General features: G+C 43.8%; 1 protein-coding gene across 2 annotated transcripts in view; it reads right to left on the reverse strand.

The window, feature by feature from the left end:
• Aldh18a1 (aldehyde dehydrogenase 18 family member A1) overlaps nucleotides 1-10,899 on the reverse strand; it is a 36,778-nt gene extending 25,879 nt beyond the window's left edge. For both annotated transcript variants that reach the window (XM_036168962.1, XM_036168954.1), the window contains exons 1-4: nucleotides 10,738-10,899; nucleotides 7,638-7,753; nucleotides 2,539-2,753; nucleotides 33-182 (exon numbers count right to left, since the gene is read on the reverse strand). In XM_036168962.1, coding sequence (XP_036024855.1) covers nucleotides 33-182; nucleotides 2,539-2,753; nucleotides 7,638-7,725 — 453 coding nt within the window. In that variant the 5' untranslated portion in view covers nucleotides 7,726-7,753; nucleotides 10,738-10,899. The remainder of the gene's footprint in view (nucleotides 1-32; nucleotides 183-2,538; nucleotides 2,754-7,637; nucleotides 7,754-10,737) is intronic.
• Between the last annotated feature and the right edge of the window lie 10,149 nt (nucleotides 10,900-21,048).

A 21,048-nucleotide genomic window follows, 5' to 3' on the forward strand; every position in this document is an offset into this window, starting at 1 on the left:
TCCCGGGACAGGGCTGGGGAGGCAGCACTCACCATCTCCTTCAGCTGGTTCTGCCCTGAGTGCAGGGCCTGCCGCACACTCTGAGACAGAAGGATCTCATGGCGCAGGCGCTGCTTGCCGAAGGCAACGGCTCCACTGGTGACCAGCATCATCTCTCGGCCCTGATTCTGCAGCACCGAGACCTAGCACAGAAACAGGCAAACGCACAAGTCATGGTACCACCTTCTTCTCTCTTCACAGGAGACCCAGGCAGGGCAGACATGAGTGGATCCCAATACTCTTCTAGGGGTCAGTGCTCAGGAAGAACTGCTCAGGCTGTTTGGTAGAAACAGTCTTACACTGCTTGAAATGTCTGTTTAACAGGTAGCAGGCAGAAGTGAGATGCTTTAGGTGATTGCAGCAGCGTTGGAATCTATAGCAGTTGATATCTCCCACCTATAATGCAGAAGCAACCCGGGGAGACTCTTGATTCCTGTGGGTCACCCTCACCAGGGGCAGATGCTGACCCTACTCTACTCTGCCCAGGACCGGCTGTGGCCACTTGTGATACCTTAGATAGAGCCACATGGAAAACAACAACAACAGACTCACAATGCAGCAGAGTCCGTGCTCCTAACTGTCCTAATGACGCAACCCTGTGACCTGCAGGCGCTCATAGTGGTTGCTAAGAGCTGTAACCAACAACAGTCAACTCGGGAGCCCAGGCTGGCCCCTAATGCAGAGAGGCCTGCCTCTGCTTCCTGAATGCTGCCATTAAAGGTGTGGGCCACCACTGCCCAGCTTACAAGTCAAGTCTTGTCTTAGAAAATTTCAGGATCAGGGGTTGGGGAGATGGCTCCATGGTTAAGAACACTGGTTACTCTTCCAGAGGACCCAGGTTCAGTTCCCAGCACCCACATGGCAGCTCACAACCGTCTGTATAACTCTAGATCCAGGAGATCCAACACCCTCATACAGACATACATGCAGGCAAAACCACCAATGCACATGAAATAAAAGTAAATTTAAAAAAAAAAAAAAAAAAAAGAAAAGAAAAGAAAATTGCAGTATTGGGCTGGACCCAATTGAGATTGCTCAGTGGTTAAGGGTACATACTGCTCTTGCAAAGGACCCGAGTTTAGTTCCCAGCACCCACAATGGGTGTTTCACAACCACCTGCAAATCTGGCTACAGGGTGATCCAATGCCTCTGGATTGGATATATATTTGTTTTGGCTTTTTGGGACAGGGTTTCTCTGTATAACAGTCCTGGCTGTCCTGGAACTCATCTGTAGATTAGGCTGGTCTCAAATTCACAGAGATCCACCTGCTTCTGCCTCCCAAATGCTGGGATTAAAGGCATGCACCATCCCTGACCAGCTGGAAATTAAAAAAAAAAAAAAAATCCAAGTGGTGAAAATGGTTTTATAAATCACATACAGTTTTATTAACTCCTCCAATAACCACTTTTCTTCTCCAATGAAGCCTCTCTACCTCCACTATGGATTAACCTCAATCCCAGTCCTCATGCATTATGTAGATATCTCGACAGCAATCATTAAACCAGGGAATATTCATGTATGCAAAACCATTATCACCTAAGACAGCTGAGTGGCCTCCTCTGTATCAACCAGCCCGTGCTCACATTTCGGCTGGTTTACTTTTCCGGCAAGCTAAACCCACACATCATGAGCAGTTAAAGTATCACTAGAGTCTTTTAATCCATACATTTTCCTCTCCACCATTTTCTGTTTTGCATTTTTCTGCTCAACTGAGCTCCTCTCCCTTTATGATTTCCCAGCCCTCCTTTTGCTGTGTTCACATCAGGTATGGAGGCTTTGGTTAGGGTGTGTGTCAAGGATTTTCTTCAGATTGTAAGCTTAATGCCTGGTTCTCTTCCCTTCTGTGATGTTGACAGCAACTGTTGATCACTGAGATTTCCTCTTCCATTAGGGTTTGCAATATGCTAATATTCTAACTCAGACATTTGGTGAGCAAACCTAGGGCCATGGAGCTGCACCCCCAAGCCCATCAACGAGTGTCTGAACTGTTATGAATTCACGGATTTAAACATCTTATTGCACCTGAATAGTTAGTTGCTTTATTCATATTCAGACTTTTCTGTCTATGGCCATTGGATGGCACTTGATGCTGCCTTCTGAATCCACCTAAAATGACCAGATATCTTGGATAAGACTGTGCATAAGGCCCTGACCCGATGGTTAGAGCCTTTCTAACGGTCCACAACAGCAAAAGGCTGAGCGGGTGAGTGGAGACAGCCTCTGCCTGTTCTCCCAGCCACTTCATCAAGTCTCTCCTCTGATCAGAACCTTTCATCTCCTTTGAGGTTGAAGCCCTATCTAGATGAGGGTCTAGAACCCCACCTGATGTGATGATCACTTTGCTTTCCAGCCTCCCTGATGGTCCCATCACTGCTCTCAAGCTTGCCTCCTCTCTGGCCCATCTGCTCTCACACACATTATTCTTAATAAGTTGATACATTGGCACCAACTCAGAGACCCTGTTTTGGTTTAGCAGAATTTTCCACCTTGATACTTACCTGTTCAACAATCGATGCCAGGCGCCCTAGTGCCAGGCCACACTCATCCCCTCTGGTCACCACGGCACTGCCGAGTTTAACGACAATCCTCTTGGCATGCTTCAGCTCACTTCGGTGGGCAAAGGGCTTGCCATGGGCACGACTGAGTGGTACTGTGATAAAAGGGATGTTGCTCCAAGAACGCACATGTCTGATAGCTGAAGGCTGGACTTGATCTGTATATCCCAAAGTCACAGGCAAGAAAAAGAGATACAATATAATTTTACAATGAAAAGATGCATGTACAACAATTAACCAGCTTGGCCACCCAGAAGGGCTGAGCTATTGCACTGTGGCTCTAGACCTTAAATACAAATCCTTTGTTGTTCTGCTTTAGAGTCAGGGTCTCCATATGTAGCCCAGGCTGGCCTCAAACTCATAATCCTCCCGCCTCAGTCTCCCAATGTTAGGATTACAGGCATGTGCCACCATGCCTGGCACACACAACTCTTAGAAAGACTGTCTTATACAATAACACTGAAGAGTCCTTTCCTTCATTATACAGCTATTCTTTCAAGTGAGTATGTTTCAGGTTATGCAAATGCAAAGAAGATAGTCTGTCTTTTTGACAATGGGCTTGCAGTCTGGCACCTGGCACACAGCTGTTCACCAAGGCACCGTTTGGGACAGGGGAACTGTAGCATCCTCACGGGACCCACAGGTATACTGTTTTTTCCTTCCGAGGACAGCCCAGGGACTAAAACACTGATGTGTTTGTTGCTGGCACTGCCTGCCTTCTCCAGGCTAACCAATACAGCTGCCCTCCCTCAGTCTTCAGAATATTATTCTAAATAACTTGTGTACCTCCATCTAATGCAGAAGTTGTATACCTGATGATTAAGCCTCTGTGGCCTGACAGAGAAAAAGGGGTTGGGGAGACAGACTTACACTCCTGGGGTTCAGACCTGGATCATCAACGGCTTTTACAGAGGTGGAGCCCTGAGCTCCACCAAGTACCATGTGTGCCTTGGGCAGCTGTCAGGACCAAGCCTGCAGGCGTTTTGTCTCTCCTGTCTATTACGGGCCTTCCTTATCTTGGGCATAAGGGTATGGCAGCCTGATAGGGTACCTCAGGGGCACGGGAAGAAACAGTATGCAGTCCAGGTGGTGAAATGGCAGGAACCAATCAGAACCCAGCAGCTGGGCTAGCATGAAGATGGCTTGTGAGCCACACAGTCTCTATCAACAGAGAAGCATGGTCTGACCTAGAGCCAGGCAGTCAAGGGCTGTTATGCTTGCAGGGAACTGGGCCATGGCAGATTAGAGCTGACAAAGTTCAAGAGGGGGTCATAATTATCAGCAAGGTTTCAAGCAGATAAGAGTCAAGTTCAATGGGGCATTCAAGGGAAGTTTCAAGGAATTCAGGGCTTGGGAGTTTCCTGTGGAACAAAACCATCTTATCTTCCCCATCCTGAATGACCCTACCATTCTTTTTTTTGAGTTAGGGTATCATGGATCCCAGGCTAGCCTCAAATTTATCAGGTCACCAAAGCTGGATTTGAATTCTCAGTCTCCCTGCTTCTACATGGTGTGTGCTGGGAATATAAGAGTACACTATGATACCTGAGTTCTCGGAGTACTTTTTATATTCTATAATTTATTTTACTTTTTAAGGTTTACATTGAGGACTGTTATTACTGGACCTTAAATGTGCATGCCTTGGTCGCCAACCTATAGAGCTATTGGAAGGTGGTGCAAACTTTGGGGTAGGGCTTAGTAGAAGGTAAAGTTATTGGTGGTGTGGCCTTAAAAGGGCCTATTGTGACCCTTGTCCCTCTTCTCTTTCCAGCTGCCACGAGGTAAGCAGTCTTCTGTCATGCACCTTTGAGGGAGGCACTGCCTTGCTACAGGCCAAAGAGAAACAGGGCAGTGACCATGCACCGCAGTGACCGTGCACCCAGTGACCATGCACCACAGTGACCGTCCATTGCAGTGACCGTGCACCGCAGTGACTGTGCACCCAGTGACCATGCACCACAGTGAACGTCCATTGCAGTGACCATGCACCACAGTGACCATGCATTGCAGTGACCGACCATGCACCGCACTGACCGTGCATTCAATGACCATGTACCACAGTGACTGTCCATTGCAGTGACCATGCACCGCAGTGACCGTGCACCCAGTGACCATGTACCACAGTGACCGTGCACTGCAGTGACCGTGAATTGCAATGGGGCCTCTGAAACTCAATTCTTTCCCCACTTCAGGTTAACTTTTCTCAGGTATTTTGTCACAGTGACAAAAAGCAGGCCAGCACATGGACTGAAAAGGTCTTGATATTTAATTAGGAAAACCAAGAGCTTCTGGGTAGTTCTTCCTTGATTTCTAAGAAATCTTTACTTCTGGCACCAAAGAAAATCTGTTTCTCTAGAGGAAGTTATGTGCGTACACACATGTGATGAGGTGAGTGTGAGAGGGCTGTTCATATTCAAAGTGTGCCGTGGATATACACCAAAGGACACAAAGCCCTTTGCTGTACCCTCCTCTGTGTCTGACAAGTTCAGTGATTGATAATGAGACCACTGCCGCTTCAAGAAGGGATCCTGATACCGTCTCTCTCTCCCTGGCCTTTTGCTTCCTTCTGTTTTTCTCTGAAAACCTTATGAGGTGGTTTGAATGAAAAAGGTCCCCCCAGGCTATCATGTTTGAATAGGCAGTCTCCAGGTGCTCTGGGGAGGCTATGGAACCTTTAGGAGGTACAGCACTGCTGGAAGTATGTCACTGGAGGTGGACTTTGAGGTTTAGAGCCTCACCCCACTTCCTGTCTTCTTTCTCTGCTTCCTGTGCATGGATGAAATGTATCAGCCAGTCTCTGGCTGCTGCCAGCAAGCCATGCTTTCCCTGCCATTATGGACTGGAGCCTTCCAGAGGCCCAAATTAACCCTGCTCTCCTAAAAGATGCTTTTGGTCCTGGTATTTTATCACTACAGGAGCAAAGGCACACACCTTGTCACTCTGCCTTTCTTATTTCTTGTCTGCTCTTTGGCTCTCCATGCCCAGTTAAGCCAGGGCTCTGGGACCCAAGAGAAATCTGGATACAAAAATGAGAAAAGTCAGAGGTGCCTCTTTTTATAAATGTGAATAAATAATATCAAATATAAATAATACTGAATAACTGGGCCAGGTGATACACATCTGCAATCTTAGTCCTCAGAGGGTTATGAGTTCAAGACCAGTCTGGGATACACAGAAAGTTTGAGACCAGCCTGGGCTACCCAGTGAGATCCTTCCTGTCAATAAGTAAATAAATATTTAATATACAGTGGAACTAAACACACTAGTCACACATGCACCATGTCATGACATTATATAGATTTCCTCAGATGCTGTGTCACAGTGTCAGGAAAGAGACTAACAGTCATCATGACCATGATCTTACTGCTTCTTATGAGTTAAGGCTGATGTTATTATCCCCATTTTATAAGACTTTAGTTATTATCCTTATTTTATAAATAAGGAAACTTAGTCCAGGAAAAGCAGTAATTTACCAACATTACCAGATTGAAAAAAAAAAAAAAATGACCATGGTACTCTGTAACTTCTCCCATCAACAGGTGTACAGTCTACTGGATGGTGGGAGACCACCTGGCACACAGATGAGCTAGATTCTCAGCAGGAATCCTTGAGCCATCATTTAAGCCAACAGACACACAACCACCATAAGCTAACCCCAGGCCCAAGAGCAACCCACAGAACAGCGACTCTGATGGGCAGTTGTTGGTTTTAGTTACTAAGCTGTTAGTTAACTGTGAGCAGCAGAGCTAGTTTTCAAACTCAGGGAGCTGGTTCCAGATCTCATATTCCACACTTAACACTCTTCTGCATCTGAAAGAACAGAGATTCTCTGAGAAGGGGAAGCAAGACGTCTCCCAAAGAAACTGGGAAGTTTTAGATTTGATATAACTTGAGACAATAGCTAGATAAAGCTAACAGTCTTTCAATAAATGATGGCAGAGTACCTGGTATCTACCCATATGCTAAAAAGAACTTTGACCAACTCTCATACCCTGTGCAAAAATGAACTCAAACTACTTTATAAACTTAAACATAAAACTTTAAAACTTAGGGGGAAAAAAAACACAGGAGAAAGTGTTTAGAATCTAGGGCTATGTACTGAGAGGTTTCGGACGTGGCCCTAAAGTAAAATTCATAAAAAGAAAAACTTGTAAGTTGGACCACATCAAGATACAAAGCTTTCCTCTGTGAAAGACCCTGTTAAAAGAACGAAACAACACATCAATAAACTATAAGGACATGCTTGCAGACCATGTACCTCACCAAGAACGGTACCTAGAAGACACAACTGTACTCCTGGACATTTATCTCGGAGAAATGTATAAAACTCCTGTGTATGCGCATTCACCGTGGCTTTATGCACACCCTCTCCGCATACTCAAAGCCCGGATGTCCTTATTGCGAGTGGTTATTCGAGCTATGGTACATCTCTACCATTTTACAATGGTTCCCCTTTACCAATAGCTACTATGCAAATAGGGCTCTGGGGAACCATGTTGAATTAGCGAAACAACAACAACAACAACAACAACCAGAGCAAAGCAACCCAGAAAATTCAAGTTACACACCAGATGATTTCATTTATAGAGCATTCATTCTTCAAATGGAAAAAAAAAAAAACATAGAAGAGATTAGCGGTGGCCAAGGGTTAGGGCTAAGGAAGAGGAGGCAACATAAAAAAGGAACATGAACACAAAGGTCTGATGGAGTATCCTCACTGTATTAATGCTAGTATCCCGCTGGAAACATTGTTTGAAACTGGGTAAAGGATACAAGAGATCTCTCAGTATTATAAGTATAGTGATCTCAAAATTAAATACTTAATTGCAGCCAAAAAGAAGAAAAGAGTCTAACTTATATATATTTTGGAAGGGATGACTATTACAAAATCCACAGTATTGACAAAAACAAGTATTTGGAGCACTGACCAGCAGGCAGCCTCCTGCACACTTCTGCCAAACTACATCCTTTTTCCCTTTAGATCCCAGCCTGCGATACACTTTGACCACCACACTTCCCACATACTCATCAGTGGTACATACGAGATCTGGGCACAGCTGCAGACAGCACCCAAGGCAGAAGACGTTGGTTGAAGGGCTGGAACCCAGAGTGGTGCATGTACCTCAGCATGTTGAGATGTGGTCACAGATCCAAACACCTGTAGGAAGAATTTTTTAAAAGGGGGATCATGAAAAAGGCTATAACATGACATTTCCCTCCATTTCTCCTTAAGAGTAAAACTGTGACTCTCTTGGTTTAAACTTTGCTATATTAGAGAAGCTACCACCTGCTCAGTGTTACAGGAATAAAAAGAAAAAAAAATAAAGGGCTGCCTTCATTCTTCCTTTTTATTTTATTTTTTTTAAGAACTGCTTTACTTTTTATATACCAAACATTAATTAGATACCATGAATATTCTGAATGATAAAATATCTTTAAGATATAATGTTTACACGTTGGTATTAAATCTTTGTTACATTACCAGTCCTGTTAATGACTCTCTAACAGATGAACAAATCCAGCCTCCACAGCAGCTTGCTACTGTCTCCCAATTGAACGTGGGGGCTCACAGAAACTGAAATGTCAGCTTGGTTCTAGCCGGCACAAGAGGAAGGCCAGAGTTGGGGGGTGGGAGGTGGGCTACAGCCAAGTTCTTCTGGCTGCCACAGGAATCTCGGGTAACTCCTGCATTTCTGGAGGTCAGGAATGTAATGTTTATAAATGGCTAGCATTTTCCTTTATTATTTATTATTATTATTGTGTGTGTGTGTGTGTGTGTGTGTGTGTGTGTGTGTGTGTGTGAGATTTCAGCAGTAAGGACATGGTGGTTATGGAAATTTCCTCAGTCTAGGTCAAACCTAAGGTTTTTGACTAAGAATATCACACACATATCACATATCCATATCCATATCCATATATATAAAAAACACAGTAGGAGAGTCATTGCTGTTTCACAAGACAAGAAAAATAACTGCATTTCCTTCGCTGGTGGGCCTCCCTTTAACGTGTGCTCCATAGACTGCTGGATATATTCCTATCCTTTGTGTGTATATGTGTGTTGGAGGTGAAGTCAACTGAGATGTCCTGCTCTATCTCTGTCCACCTTATTTGGTTGATATCTCTCACTGAACCCAAAGCTTGCTGTTTTGGCTGGACTGGTTGGCCAGTGAGCTTGTACCTGCCTGTCTCACTCCCCTAGCTCAGGCGTTACAGAGGTATACCAACACACCCAGACTTTTTGCACGGGTGCTGGGGATCTGAACCTGGGTCTTCACGCTCACACAGCTAGTACTTTACCCACTGAACCATTTCCTCAGGCTCCCAAACCCCTTCTTCAGAGTGCCTCAGGAAATTAGCATCCAGCTTCACAGCAAAGAAAAGCAAGACACAGAACGCACCACTCTACAATTATCCTGCACAACATATGGCAGCAAGGAGACAAGTGAACTTGGGAAGTGATAGCTTTGCTGACTTCAGTTTCTGCATATGCTCAAGAATGTTGTGGGCCGATGGTCTACCATCAACACTTAAATAAATCCCTTCAATAATGGCTGCTAAACAATTATTTATACACCTTCTGCACAATATCTATGAAGAGCTAATAGCAGCATACTTCTAATTGTGGCCCTTTGGACCATCCTCCCAGCAACTCTAGCCTTCAAAGATGGACATACTCCCCCACGGTGAGCTGGTTCAGGCCCTGCTGCTCTCCACAAATGGGCTACCAACTTCCTTTTGGTGCATAGTACACAGGATGGGGAACATGACTTTAGAGTTGGGCAGATTCAGGCATTAGCTCTGTCCTTGCCAGGGGTGTGCCTTTTGGAGGTTGACTTGAATTCTGTAAACCTCAATCTCCTCATCTGTAACCGAGGGATAATAACGGTTAATACAGCAGGGATCACTGTGGGAGCTAGACCAGGCAATGCATGGAAAGCGCCTGGGTACACAGGTGAGGCTCATGTCTGTCTCCCTCCTCTGCCTTTTAAAGGGCGCTGGCATGTCTTAGCCTTTCCACTTTTTGTTTCCTTCACAGAAATAAAAAGGTCAAAAGAGCCACTGATGGACAGGTGAGCGTGGTGGCATACTCTGTTAATCCCAGAAGTTGGGGAGGGAGAGGCAAAAGGATCAGAAACTCAAGGTCATTCTTAGCACACAGCCAGTTCTAGGCCAGCCTGAGCTCAATAGGACCCTGTCTCAGACTTGATTCTGATGTGATCACATACATATTTCTAGACTGTTTGCCCCTGTCTTGTCTAAGTACAGAAAGCTCTGAATGTTTGAAATCCATTAAGCCACGGGGTCTTCCCTTGTACCTTGCTTGTCTCTGTCCCCAGGAGGCAGCCCATTCCTTCACAGCAATGGACTGTTCAACCTGGCAGTTTATTGTGCCAGCCAAAACCAGACAGGTGATGCAAAAGCCCAAAGGGTATGTGTGTCAAGACTGTGATCAAGAGAGAAGTTCTTACATTTTAACTCAGAACATCTCTCAAGTACCTATACACATCTACACTGAAAGCCCTTATCTCACTTAGAGAAGTGAACTTCAGTCCCTACAAACCACCCAGGAAAACACATGCTGAGTTCATGGTTCACCACTTAACAAAAAGACAAAAGCCCAAAGATACATGCCCCTGCTGCAGAGGGTGGGGGACTAATGCTGGGGTGAGGCGTGGGGAGTGAACACTCTGAGTGCACCCTGATTATGCCAAGGGATAATTATCAAACGCGGAGGCTCTGGGGATAACCTTGGCTGCAGGGAGTATCAACCATGCACAGACTCCATATGTCAGGGCGCAAGCCATCTCAGAGAACTGCAGGCACAGGCCCCGGGGGGTGTGCCGGCCGCTCGCTCGTTATACACCAGGTGCATCACAACTTGCAGCACTGGGGCACTGGATGCCCGTTCCGGATCTGGGCGAGAAGGGGCTGCAGGGTCTTCAGGCCTCCGCTTAGTCGTGAACCTAAGAGATCGCCAGATACCCCGGGGCCTTTCATGCCCCGCACCGGGAGCTGTGCACCAGCATCTCAGAGCACCTGAGCGCCCGGCACCGCCACCAGCCGCGACCCGCTCCCACGCCCTCTCCCCCGGCCCGCGGCTGCCCCGCGCGCACCCTCTCCCAGTGCCGCCCAGTGGCCTACCTGCTAGCCGCCGACCCCAGTCCCGGCCCACTCTCCGCGCCGGCTGCCCGATCCTCTGCCTTTTCTTCCGTCTACGTCCCCGCTCTCCGGCGTTGCGTCAGCCGCGTTAGGGCGAACCCCGCCGCGGCGCCAGCGCAGCTGACGTTAGGCTACGGGTCCGACCCGAGCTACGCCGCGGCAACGGCGCAGGCGCTTCTGAGAATCGCGCCCACGCTCCACGTGGCGGCCCCCTCCCACCCCCAAGCTCGGCGCCCTTAGAGTATAGGGGCGGGGCTCTGGGCACCCAAGACAGGAGCCGCCCCGACACTTCCCGGAGAGGTAGAGCAAAGCACTGGCTCCAGTTGCTGATGGGTTTCTTAAGGCGTGTTTGACAGTGATCATCTGTATGTCAGCTTCACCTAAGAAACAGATTGGATCAATTAAGATTCTTGCCCCCCTCAAAAACAAACAAAAACTGGCTATTGAAAAAAAAAGTCACCATGATAAAGTAAGTTGACACCTAGTTATCCGGAAATAACAGCCCAAGTGTTTTTAGCAAAGGCTGTGGGAAGAATGCTGAATTTTAAAAAGGTGTGTTTAATCTCTGATCACTTATTATTTCAAAACTGAATGCATAGAGAGTACGGGCTGCCTCCTTCCCAGCTGGCTATGTTCTCACTGCACTGTTGCACATACACAGTGTCTAGAGGATGTCAGCTGTGGTTGGAAGTTGGTTTTTGTAGTCCTGACAAGGCTGCTGAGCCTATTCATTTATTTTCTCATTCACTAAAGGGGGTTTAGTGCTACTTCTTAATCCATGATGCTGCAGTATCCGGGATCAGGAGGGATCAGACTCATAGATGCTGGGTCTGCAGAAGCGGTTTTTCCCATCCTTCAGCCTTACTAAGGCACCTGGGTTGTCCTGCATTCTGCCTTGTGAGGACAAAATATGAAGTCACGATCAAGCCAGGCCTTGATCTTAAACCTTCCAACCTCTAGAACCATGAAAAATCTAAATAAATAAACAAATAAACAAACAAATAAATAATAAGTAAGTAAAGTTATTCTGATACAGCTCTATAAAATGGACTCTGTACTGGGTGGTAGTGGCGCACGCCTTCAATCCCAGCACTCAGGAGGCAGAGGTAGGTGGATCTCTATGAGTTCAAGGTCAGTGTGGTCTGTAGCTCAAGTTCCAGAACAGGCTCCAAAGCTACACAGAGAAAAAAAAAAAAAAAGAAAAAAAAAAAAAGCCTCCTGAGGGCTGAGAGGTAGAGGCTGGCGGATGGATCTCTGTTGAGTTCGAGGCCAGCCTGGGCTACAGAGTGAGTTCCAGGAAAGGCACAAAGCTACAAAGAGAAACCCTGTCTCAAAAAATAAAATAAAGTAAAATTGGACTCAGCTCATTATCATGCAAGGCATTTCCTAGGTGGAGAGTGAGGCACTGGTTAATTCAGTTTCTATATGAGAGAGATACGTGCAACTCATTACAAAATAATGTGATAAACGTGAATGGGTGCCTGGAGAGATTGGGATGGCTTTAAAGAGAGTTGTCATTTGGACTGTGTTATGAAGAACAAGTTCACTAAAAAGACAGGGCCCCTTTGAAAATAGAATTGATGAAACAGGGACTCAGACCTTAGTAGGCCAGAGACTGACTGTAGTTGGAATTTTCCTTGGGCTGCCGACCAGCTCCCAAATAAAGACACAGAGTCTTACTATTAATTATGAATGCTCAGCCTTAGCTTAGGCTTATCTCACTTGCTCTTTTTTTTTTTAAAAAGATCTATCTATCTATCTATTTATCTATCTATCTATCTATCTATCTATCTATCTATCTATCTATCTATTTAATGTACACTGATGTTTTGCCTGTATATATTCCTAGGGAGGGTGTCAGATCTCCTGGAACTGGAGTTACAGACATGTGGGTGCTGGGAACTGAATCTAGGTTCTCTGGAAGAGCAGCCAGTGGTTAACTGCTGAGCCATCTCTCCAGACCGCCCCCCCCCCCCATAGCTCTTTTAACTTAGTTTAACCTGTTTTTATTCATCTACATTTTGCCTCGGGCCTTTTTGCCTTTCTTTCATTCTGTATGTCCTATTTTCCTGCTTCCTCATGTCTGTCTGTCTGTCTGGCCCTTGGTGTCTCCCTGGCATCTCTTTTTCTTTCTTCCCACGCCTAAATTCCTCCTCCTCCTTACTCTCACTGTGTGGAAGTCCTGCCTATACCTCCTCCTTTTCTATCGACCATTCAGCTTTTTATTAGACCAATCAGGTGCCTTAGGCAGGCAAGGTAAAACATCAGCACCTCTTTACATAATTAAACAAATTAAACACATCTTTGCATAGTTAAACAAATATTCTGCAACATTCCCCCTTTTGTCTAAATAAAAAGAAAGGTTTTAGCTTTAAAATAAACTATATACGATAAGAACAATTATCAAGTAAGAATTATATTTATAATATCTAGTCCATTTGTATTTAGCAAATTCAGAGAAATTACTCCATTATCTATGCTATCTTGGTGAGTCCAAAGTTTTGTACCTAATTTACTTTCTACCCTAACTTGTATTACTAACATAAAATCATCTTTTTAGACCTCAAGACATTTTCTTAGATAAATAATTTAAGCCTTTATGTTTCTCAACCTTATAAACTTGGCATCTCTTATGTAAGTTTCTTTTCTGAATTTGGTAACAAGGAAAACTATAACTATCTCATCTTCAACTCCATCAGAGACCTGAGAAGGATATAATATTACCGGAGTAAACAGGAGTGCAGAGCAATTCCAAAATTATAGAAATGACAAAGACATTTGGATGCCTGGACAGTCACTCAAGTTTCCTCTGCAACATTGGGGCATCTATCTTCAGCTTACAGGTCAGGAATATCTGACAGACTTTTCTGCAAAACAGGAATTTTGAAGGACTGTTCCACCTTGTCTTGGCAAAGTTCAGTAGTCTTTTTCCTTATATCCTGCTTGTTCAGTTTGTACAGTATACTTCAGCAGTCAAGGCAAAAGGTAGTTTCTTGCCCAAATGGCTAGCTATACCACAATGAAAGCAAACTCCATATGGAGGTTCTTTGTTGCCCATCATCCTTTTATGAAGTAGATTGGTGCTGCCAGGAGCAGACATGTCTCACTGTTATGAAAAGCCTTAGGTTACTGAAACATCTTAAATGCCATATTCTGTAGCTCTCTGAAGTATTTGAAAAAATATATTTATCTGTTTAACCTTGAAAACATAACTAACTACAAATTTGATTATTATAAATGACTGCTAGCCTCCATTTCTCAATTATCCTAAAGAGTTTATAATACTAGCTTTCAAGGACTAGAACTTTATATTACTTTTTTTTTTTTTTCCGAGACAGGGTTTCTTTGTGTAGCTTGAGCCTTTCCTGGATCTCGCTCTGTAGACCAGGCTGGCTTCACAAAGATTCACCTGCCTCTGCCTCCCGAGTGCTGGGATTAAAGGTGTGTGCCACCACTGCCCAGCTAAATTACATTTTTAAATGAGCTGCGTAAGTACAAAACCTTAAACAAGGGTAAAAACATATATATGGTATAACAAAAATAACCTTAAATTTGTATTAATATACAAAAATCCATATCTATGTAAAATATTTGCAATGAATAGTTTTTTTTTTATCCTATATTCCCACTAAATGATGAAAAACATCTATAACCCACTGAATGACCAAAAACCACATACTACACCTCTTGGGAATGTGGGTGTTGTGTTCTCTAGACTGCTTCCTGTTGTCTAGGGGTGACAGCATCTCCAGGGGACCCTGAGAAAATTGAGATAATGGTCAAGCCCTAAGAAAGCTAGCTATAACATTTGCTGTCCAGTCTCTGTGTAATGGGAAAGTGCAAGGATTATCTGAAGTTTGGCTTGAATAGTCTGTGAAGCTGGACCATCTTAGCTAGCAGCCTCGAATCTGTTCTGCATTCAGAACTCTCAGGAAACTACAAGAGGCATTCTGAAAGGCTGGATCACCTACACCACCCATTATCATTAGTGTCTAGCCCTCTTGCTCTGAAAACACACAAACTTTCAAAGGTAACATACATATCTGCATTAACACAAGTATGGACTGTGCATTGTACACAATCCAGACAAAGATGAATTTTTTGTTTTATGTTTGAGCAGGTAAAAGACATCTGTCAACTTTATAAGTTTGTTTGGACTGTATAACCAAACTTCTATCCATGCCCTATGAAAAGATAGCATGTAAAAGTAAGTCATGAGGACTCTGTAACCAACAAGATTTATCATCTCTCATCTAGTCTCAGAGCTGTTCCCATGTCAAGGGGTCAGCATATACGTCACCTGTCATTTAATTCTTTTAGATTTATTTATTTATTTATTTATTTATTTATTTATTTATTTATTTATTTATAGACAGGGTTTCTTTGTGTAGCTTTGGAGCTTTTCCTGGAACTCACTCTGTAGACCAGGCTGGCCTTGAACTCACAGAGATCCAACTGCCTCTGCCTCCCAAGTGCTAGGATTAAAGGTGTGCTTTGCCACCGCCACTGCCGCTGCCACCGCCACCTGGCTTAGGTTTATTCTTTATGTCTGTAGCAAGATTTTCAGGGGTCTCCCACAATCAAATCTGGTCTCTATTAATTTTGAAGGAATCCACAGTCTTTCATTTCCTGTGGAAACAAAAGCATAACCTGTCTCCCAATGCAAAACATTTTCTAAATTCCATTTTAAAGTTAAGACATCCTAAAGTGTCTGGGCTGGTTTAATTCAGCAGTCCCTTTTACAGTCCCAGGTCTCTCAGCAGCTGTCATTCACTCATCAGCACTCAAAAATTCAAAATCAACAAAGCACCACACAGGATCCAGACTCCCTGTGTGCTTCCCGTTTTTACTGGCGTCTTCCTTTTATATTACTTTACACTTTCTTAAGGACTTTAATTCTTTTTAAACTACTCAGTTTTTTCTATGACTATCTTTACCCATTTTCTTTTCGTCTATGCACACTGTAACCTGTTTAATTTTTTTTTCCTGGTCTGGACCTGTTTTACTGTGCACCTGGAGTGTTCTCTGACAGCATGGGCCAAACATTAAACTTGTGACAGCTAGGCCCTTTGCTGTGTGGCTCTTGCAGCTGGTTCCGCCCCCTCCTTGGGTCCCTGAGACTTCAGTCTTAAGCCCATGGGTCTGGCCTAGAGTTTCGTTTAATTGGGAGCTGCATTTAACCGCCCCAGCTCTAGAAGTTGGTGCGCACACTGCGGCAGGTGTTTTTACTTAGTTTACTGTTTCTGCTGAGCGTGCCAGGTACACAGCAGCACCTCTTAAAGAAGCCTTATCTGGTTTTCTGTGTTTTGGTTTTGTTTTTGTTTTTTCAGCTTTCTTGGGCCCTGTGTGGAAATTCAGGTCCCACACTGGGAGCCCTTCATAGTTGGAATTTTGTTTGGGCAGCCGACCAACTCCCAAATAAAGACACAGAGATTTATTACTAATTATAAATGCTCGGCCTTAGCCTAGGCTTGTCCCACTAGCTCTTTTAACTTAATTTAACCTGTTTCTATTCATCTACATTTTGCCTCAGGGCTTTTTACCTTTCTTTACTTTCCTGCTTCCTCTGTGTCTGTCTGTCCCCTGGCATCTCCCTGATGTCTCTTTTTCTCTCTTCCACCAAGCCTAAATTCTTCTTTCTGCTTATTCTTCCTGCCCAGAAGTCTCACCTATACTTCCTCTCTCACTGTTTATTGGCCATTCAGCTTTTTATTAGACCAATCAGGTGTCTTAGGCAGACAAGGTAAAACAGCAATACATCTTTATATAATTAAATAAATGCAACACGTCTTTATATAGTTAAACAAATATTCCACAACATAAACAAATGCAACACATCTTTGCATAGTTAAATATTCTAAAACAAGAGACCTTAGCACAACTGATTTCATGATGGAAGTACTATTCAGGTTGTAAAACTCAGCTGTCTAGTACCACCTATCAAAACTAAAACACAGACCTAATCCATCAAAGTCCACAGTTCTAGGAAAGTCTCTAAATGTACTAACCTTGTTTTTTTTACTTTTGTAATTCTGCTTCTGGCCACCTGTTCTTGTTAATTGAAGTATATCAACCCAGAACATAGTTTTTCTGCTAAAAGCTCACCCTGAGAAAGCCTCCAAATGCCCAGTGTAGTCACCTGCCTGCTAATAAAGACTTGGCCTAAACCCTTGTCTGAGCAGCCTTCTCTGGTGAATACCCCACAACACATGACAGGAGAGATATCTGGCTGTGAGTGCATCATGTAAAGTATGTTCTGTGCTATGCTAAAGATTCTGAATCTCATGGAGCCACCATATTAGTAAATCCAAACTTTTTAAGGCCTGGAATGATATGATCAGGTTTTTGTGTCAGAAATCAATAAAGAGCTGTAGAAGCCAGGAAGTTGGTTAGCCTATTACAAAGGTCCATGAAAGAAATGATGGGTGGACAAACAGCTCCAACAGGGGGCATGGGAAGAAAAAGGAAGGAGAGCTCACAGCACTCAGCGCTTGCAAGGGTGAGCACCAGGACGAAGTGTTCTTTGGAATGTGACGGTACTGCAGGTGAGAGCGAGGAAGAAGATGAGGGGAGCCGTGCTTGGGAAGAGTGTCAGTGCCAGGCACATGTTAAATTTTGAGCACATTTTGGGTGGGGACGGAGATTCAAGAGAAACGAAATAGCCGGAGCTGGTTAGAGCTAGTACGTGGGCTTCTCAAGAAGATTCTCATATAGCTAGGGCACGTGGACAACTAGACTATAGGACTGGGGTTCTCTGTAAGTCAGAAGGCTGATTCTGGTTCTTCAGTTCACCCACACATCACCTTAGGCAATGCTTGTCTGCCTTCCAAGCCTCTGCAAATAAAAGATACTTGTAAGTATTTGAGGAGTGAAAAAATTTGATTTCTTTAATTTTTTTTTTTAATTTTAGATTTCTCAAAAAGGAAATTGGAATTGACCCCCTAGTGCCCAAAAGAAATTTGGCTATTAACAGCATCCTTGTTAAGCTGGGCTCAAGGACATGTCTGCAATTCCAGCATTCCAGAGGCAGAAGTCAGAGGATTGAGACCCTTGACCAGCCTGGGCTATATAAATAGTGAGTTCCAGGTCAGCCTGGGCTCTGCAACAACATCCTATCTAAAAGTGTTTCAAAGAATCAAACATGAAAATCCTTAATATTCTCCCATTTTGATTATTATTTTTTTACAGTTTATCATTTTGCCTCTAACATTCTACTTTGCCATTAGAGAGAGAGGAGTAGACTAGATGACCATGGATAAGAGAAAACCAAGTCCTAGGAACATAAAAAAGCCTGTTTGTCTCTCTGTGGAAATCAAGGAAGTAATTCAGCAGTAGTATCTTTCTCAGATAAAGCATTTATTTATTTATTTATTTATTTATTTATTCATTCATTCATTCATTCATTCATTTATTTATTTATTTATGCCTGTGGCTTACTACATAGCCCTAGCTTCTGTGGAACTTGCTGCTATTCTTAACTGATTGGTTGAGTGACTTGGGAAGGGCAGAGCACGTGGAAGCTTGTTCTTAGCTTCTGCTGTGTGGGTTCTTGGAATTGAACTCAGATCATCAGACTTTGCAGCAAGCATCTTTACCTGCTGAGTCTTCCTACTGGCTCTGGAACTTGCTATGTAGAACAGGTTGATGCCTGGGGCTAGCCACCCAGCCAGCCACAGAGTAAGAAGGGGAGAAAGATACATAGAATAAAGAAAGGCAAAAAGTCCAAAGGCAAAATGTAGTAAAAGAGAAACAGGGTAATTTAATTTAGAAAAGCTGGCTAGAAACAAGCTAAGCTAAGGCCGGGCATTCATAAGTAAGAATATGTCTCCATGTATTAATTTGGGAGCTGGGTGGTGGGCCCCCAAAGAGTAAAAAAATTCAATGACACCTACCAGGAGAGGGGGAATGGGAAGAAGCTGCAAATGAGTTTTTCTTTCTAGGGTAATGAAAAAAAAAACTGGTGTTAGTGATGATTGCTGTTGTCACTACACTGACTACACACTTAGGGGTTTTTCTGGTAAATGTTTTCAGTGTATGTGCATGCGAGTGTGTGTGTGTGTGTGTGTGTGTGTGTGTATAGACCTGTGGCACATTGGGTCTCTTTAATCACTCACATTATTCACAGAGGCAGAGTCTCTCAGTTCAGCCTGGAACTCTCTGCTTTGACTAGTGTGGCTAGCCTGTTTATTCTGGGGATTCCCTGTCTTTGCCTCTCACACAGGGATTCCAGGCAAGCTGCCATGTCCGCCAGGCTTTTTTTTAAAAACTGAATTCTGGGAATCTAATTGCTAGCCCTTACACTTTCATGGCAAACACTTTGCCAACAGAACCATTTCCCCAGTGCTGAATCATGCACCTTAAAAGCCTAGTTTTTTAGGAGCTGGAGAGATGGCTCAATAGTTAAGGGCACTTGTTCTTACAGAGGACCTGGGTTCAGTTCCAAGCTCCCACACAGTGGTTCACAACCATCATACTCAGGCCTGCATATGATCCAGAGACATACATGCAAGCAAACGACTCAAACACATAAAATAAAAATAAATCTAAAAGAAGATTTCAGAAGGCTCCATGTTAGCTAGATAGAAATTTTAAAGACAGAGAATAGTTTCATAGCCTCAGGCATAGGGATAAACATCTGCTCAAAGAACAGAAGGAGAGGGACTGATTCTGGAAAGAACTTGTAGCTCCGGGTTTTTATTATAAGACCAATTAAGATTCATGCAACAGTTGGCTCCAGGTGGATTGGGTATCAGCTAAGCCACAGTTTAGGATCAGCTGTCACATAGGGTTATTAACCTTTAAGACCAAATTTGAAGACCCCAAGTACTCAGTGGTCAGAGTGACTATGTCTGGGAGCCAAGGCTGCTTAGCTAGATGACATCTGTCAGGGACTGTTGAGAACTGTGCCGCTCGCTTCCCAAGCTCCTGACTGCCCTTAGTAGTAACTGCTGCGAGAATTTAGCCCTTTTCAGAGAAACTGGCTACTTGCTAAGGACTCTGGAAGGGAGCAAAATGATAAAGCAGTTGGGGATGGTGTACATAGTCAGCATTTTCTGCTCCTGAAGCAGGATTATAACTAAGTGTATTATTAAAAGACAATTTGGGTCTCGGAGCATTAATATATGGTAGAACAGAAATCCTCTCTACCTGGCTTTCAAATTCCCACACAGGGAGCTTCCATCTCTGTTTCATCCATTCAGTATTTTTCCTACAGTAAGTTTAGTCCACGGAAATGCCTGGGTCTCCCCTCAGGTTGTCCCAGGTTCCCAGGTCACTTTCCCATCCCATTCATTTTCCCAAGCCGGTAGATGTTGATGTACATTATGATCTCATTAAGTAAGAATGTAAGCCCCATTGACTGACTGTCTCCAAACAAATGTGTCTCCTCCAGTGTCTCCTGTCACTCAGAGGGGGATGGTGACTTAGAATTCCATGTTTCACTGGAATTAGTCTTTTACATCTTAACTCTTTATGTTCATGTTTAATGTTAAAGGCTTAATATTTAAAATCATTAGATATGACATTTATTCCTTCAAAAATTTGCCTTAATTAAAAGGATAGTGTGAGTCTTTAAGTTTCAAATTTTCTACTATAATTTTTAACCAATGAGTCTTCACTCAAGAATAGGAAACGACATCTTCAAGAAGTCTCTGTGCACGTTACTGTGAACTGGCCAGGAACTCAGGGCTCTGTGCAAATAACCAAAGCCTTATCCTTAAACAAACAGATTTCAAATAGATGTCATGGGCATAAAATTGGAGTAAAGGAGAGTATTTCTCCAGGATTAAAAAAAAATAACAAACAAACAAACAAACAAAAACCCCCAAGTCCCCCATTTGAATACTACTGTACAATTTATAGAATCCCAACTCCCCTTTAAACCTCATACACATACAAATGTTCAGGTGTCTCACAGGGAGTCAACTTCTGCCGCAATGATGGACTTAGCAAATCAGAGTTCTCAGTCACTTTTATTTCTCCACACCACAATGCAGGAAAGGATGGAAAGAAGCTGTGGGGCCATTGCTACTGAGAAGAGCTAAGATTCCATTCACTTTGGAAAAAGAGCACAAAGCACTACTTTCCTAACTCAGGTCTGGGCGAGGGGTGTGGCCACACTTTGGCAAAAGAGCCAGACAAAACACAGAGCCAGCAGTTTCCTGGCTTGAACTGCCAGCGCTGGTGCAGGATCCAGCCCTTCTGAATTCAGCCTGGTGACAGCAGGAATATGTGCCTGTGAGCAGCTGGACAGATCTTGCAAATATTTAGAGACATGAAGAGGTGGAGGCTCTG

This window comes from Onychomys torridus, chromosome 1 (genome assembly GCF_903995425.1).
Source record: "Onychomys torridus chromosome 1, mOncTor1.1, whole genome shotgun sequence".
In the NCBI taxonomy this organism is placed as follows: domain Eukaryota; kingdom Metazoa; phylum Chordata; class Mammalia; order Rodentia; family Cricetidae; genus Onychomys; species Onychomys torridus.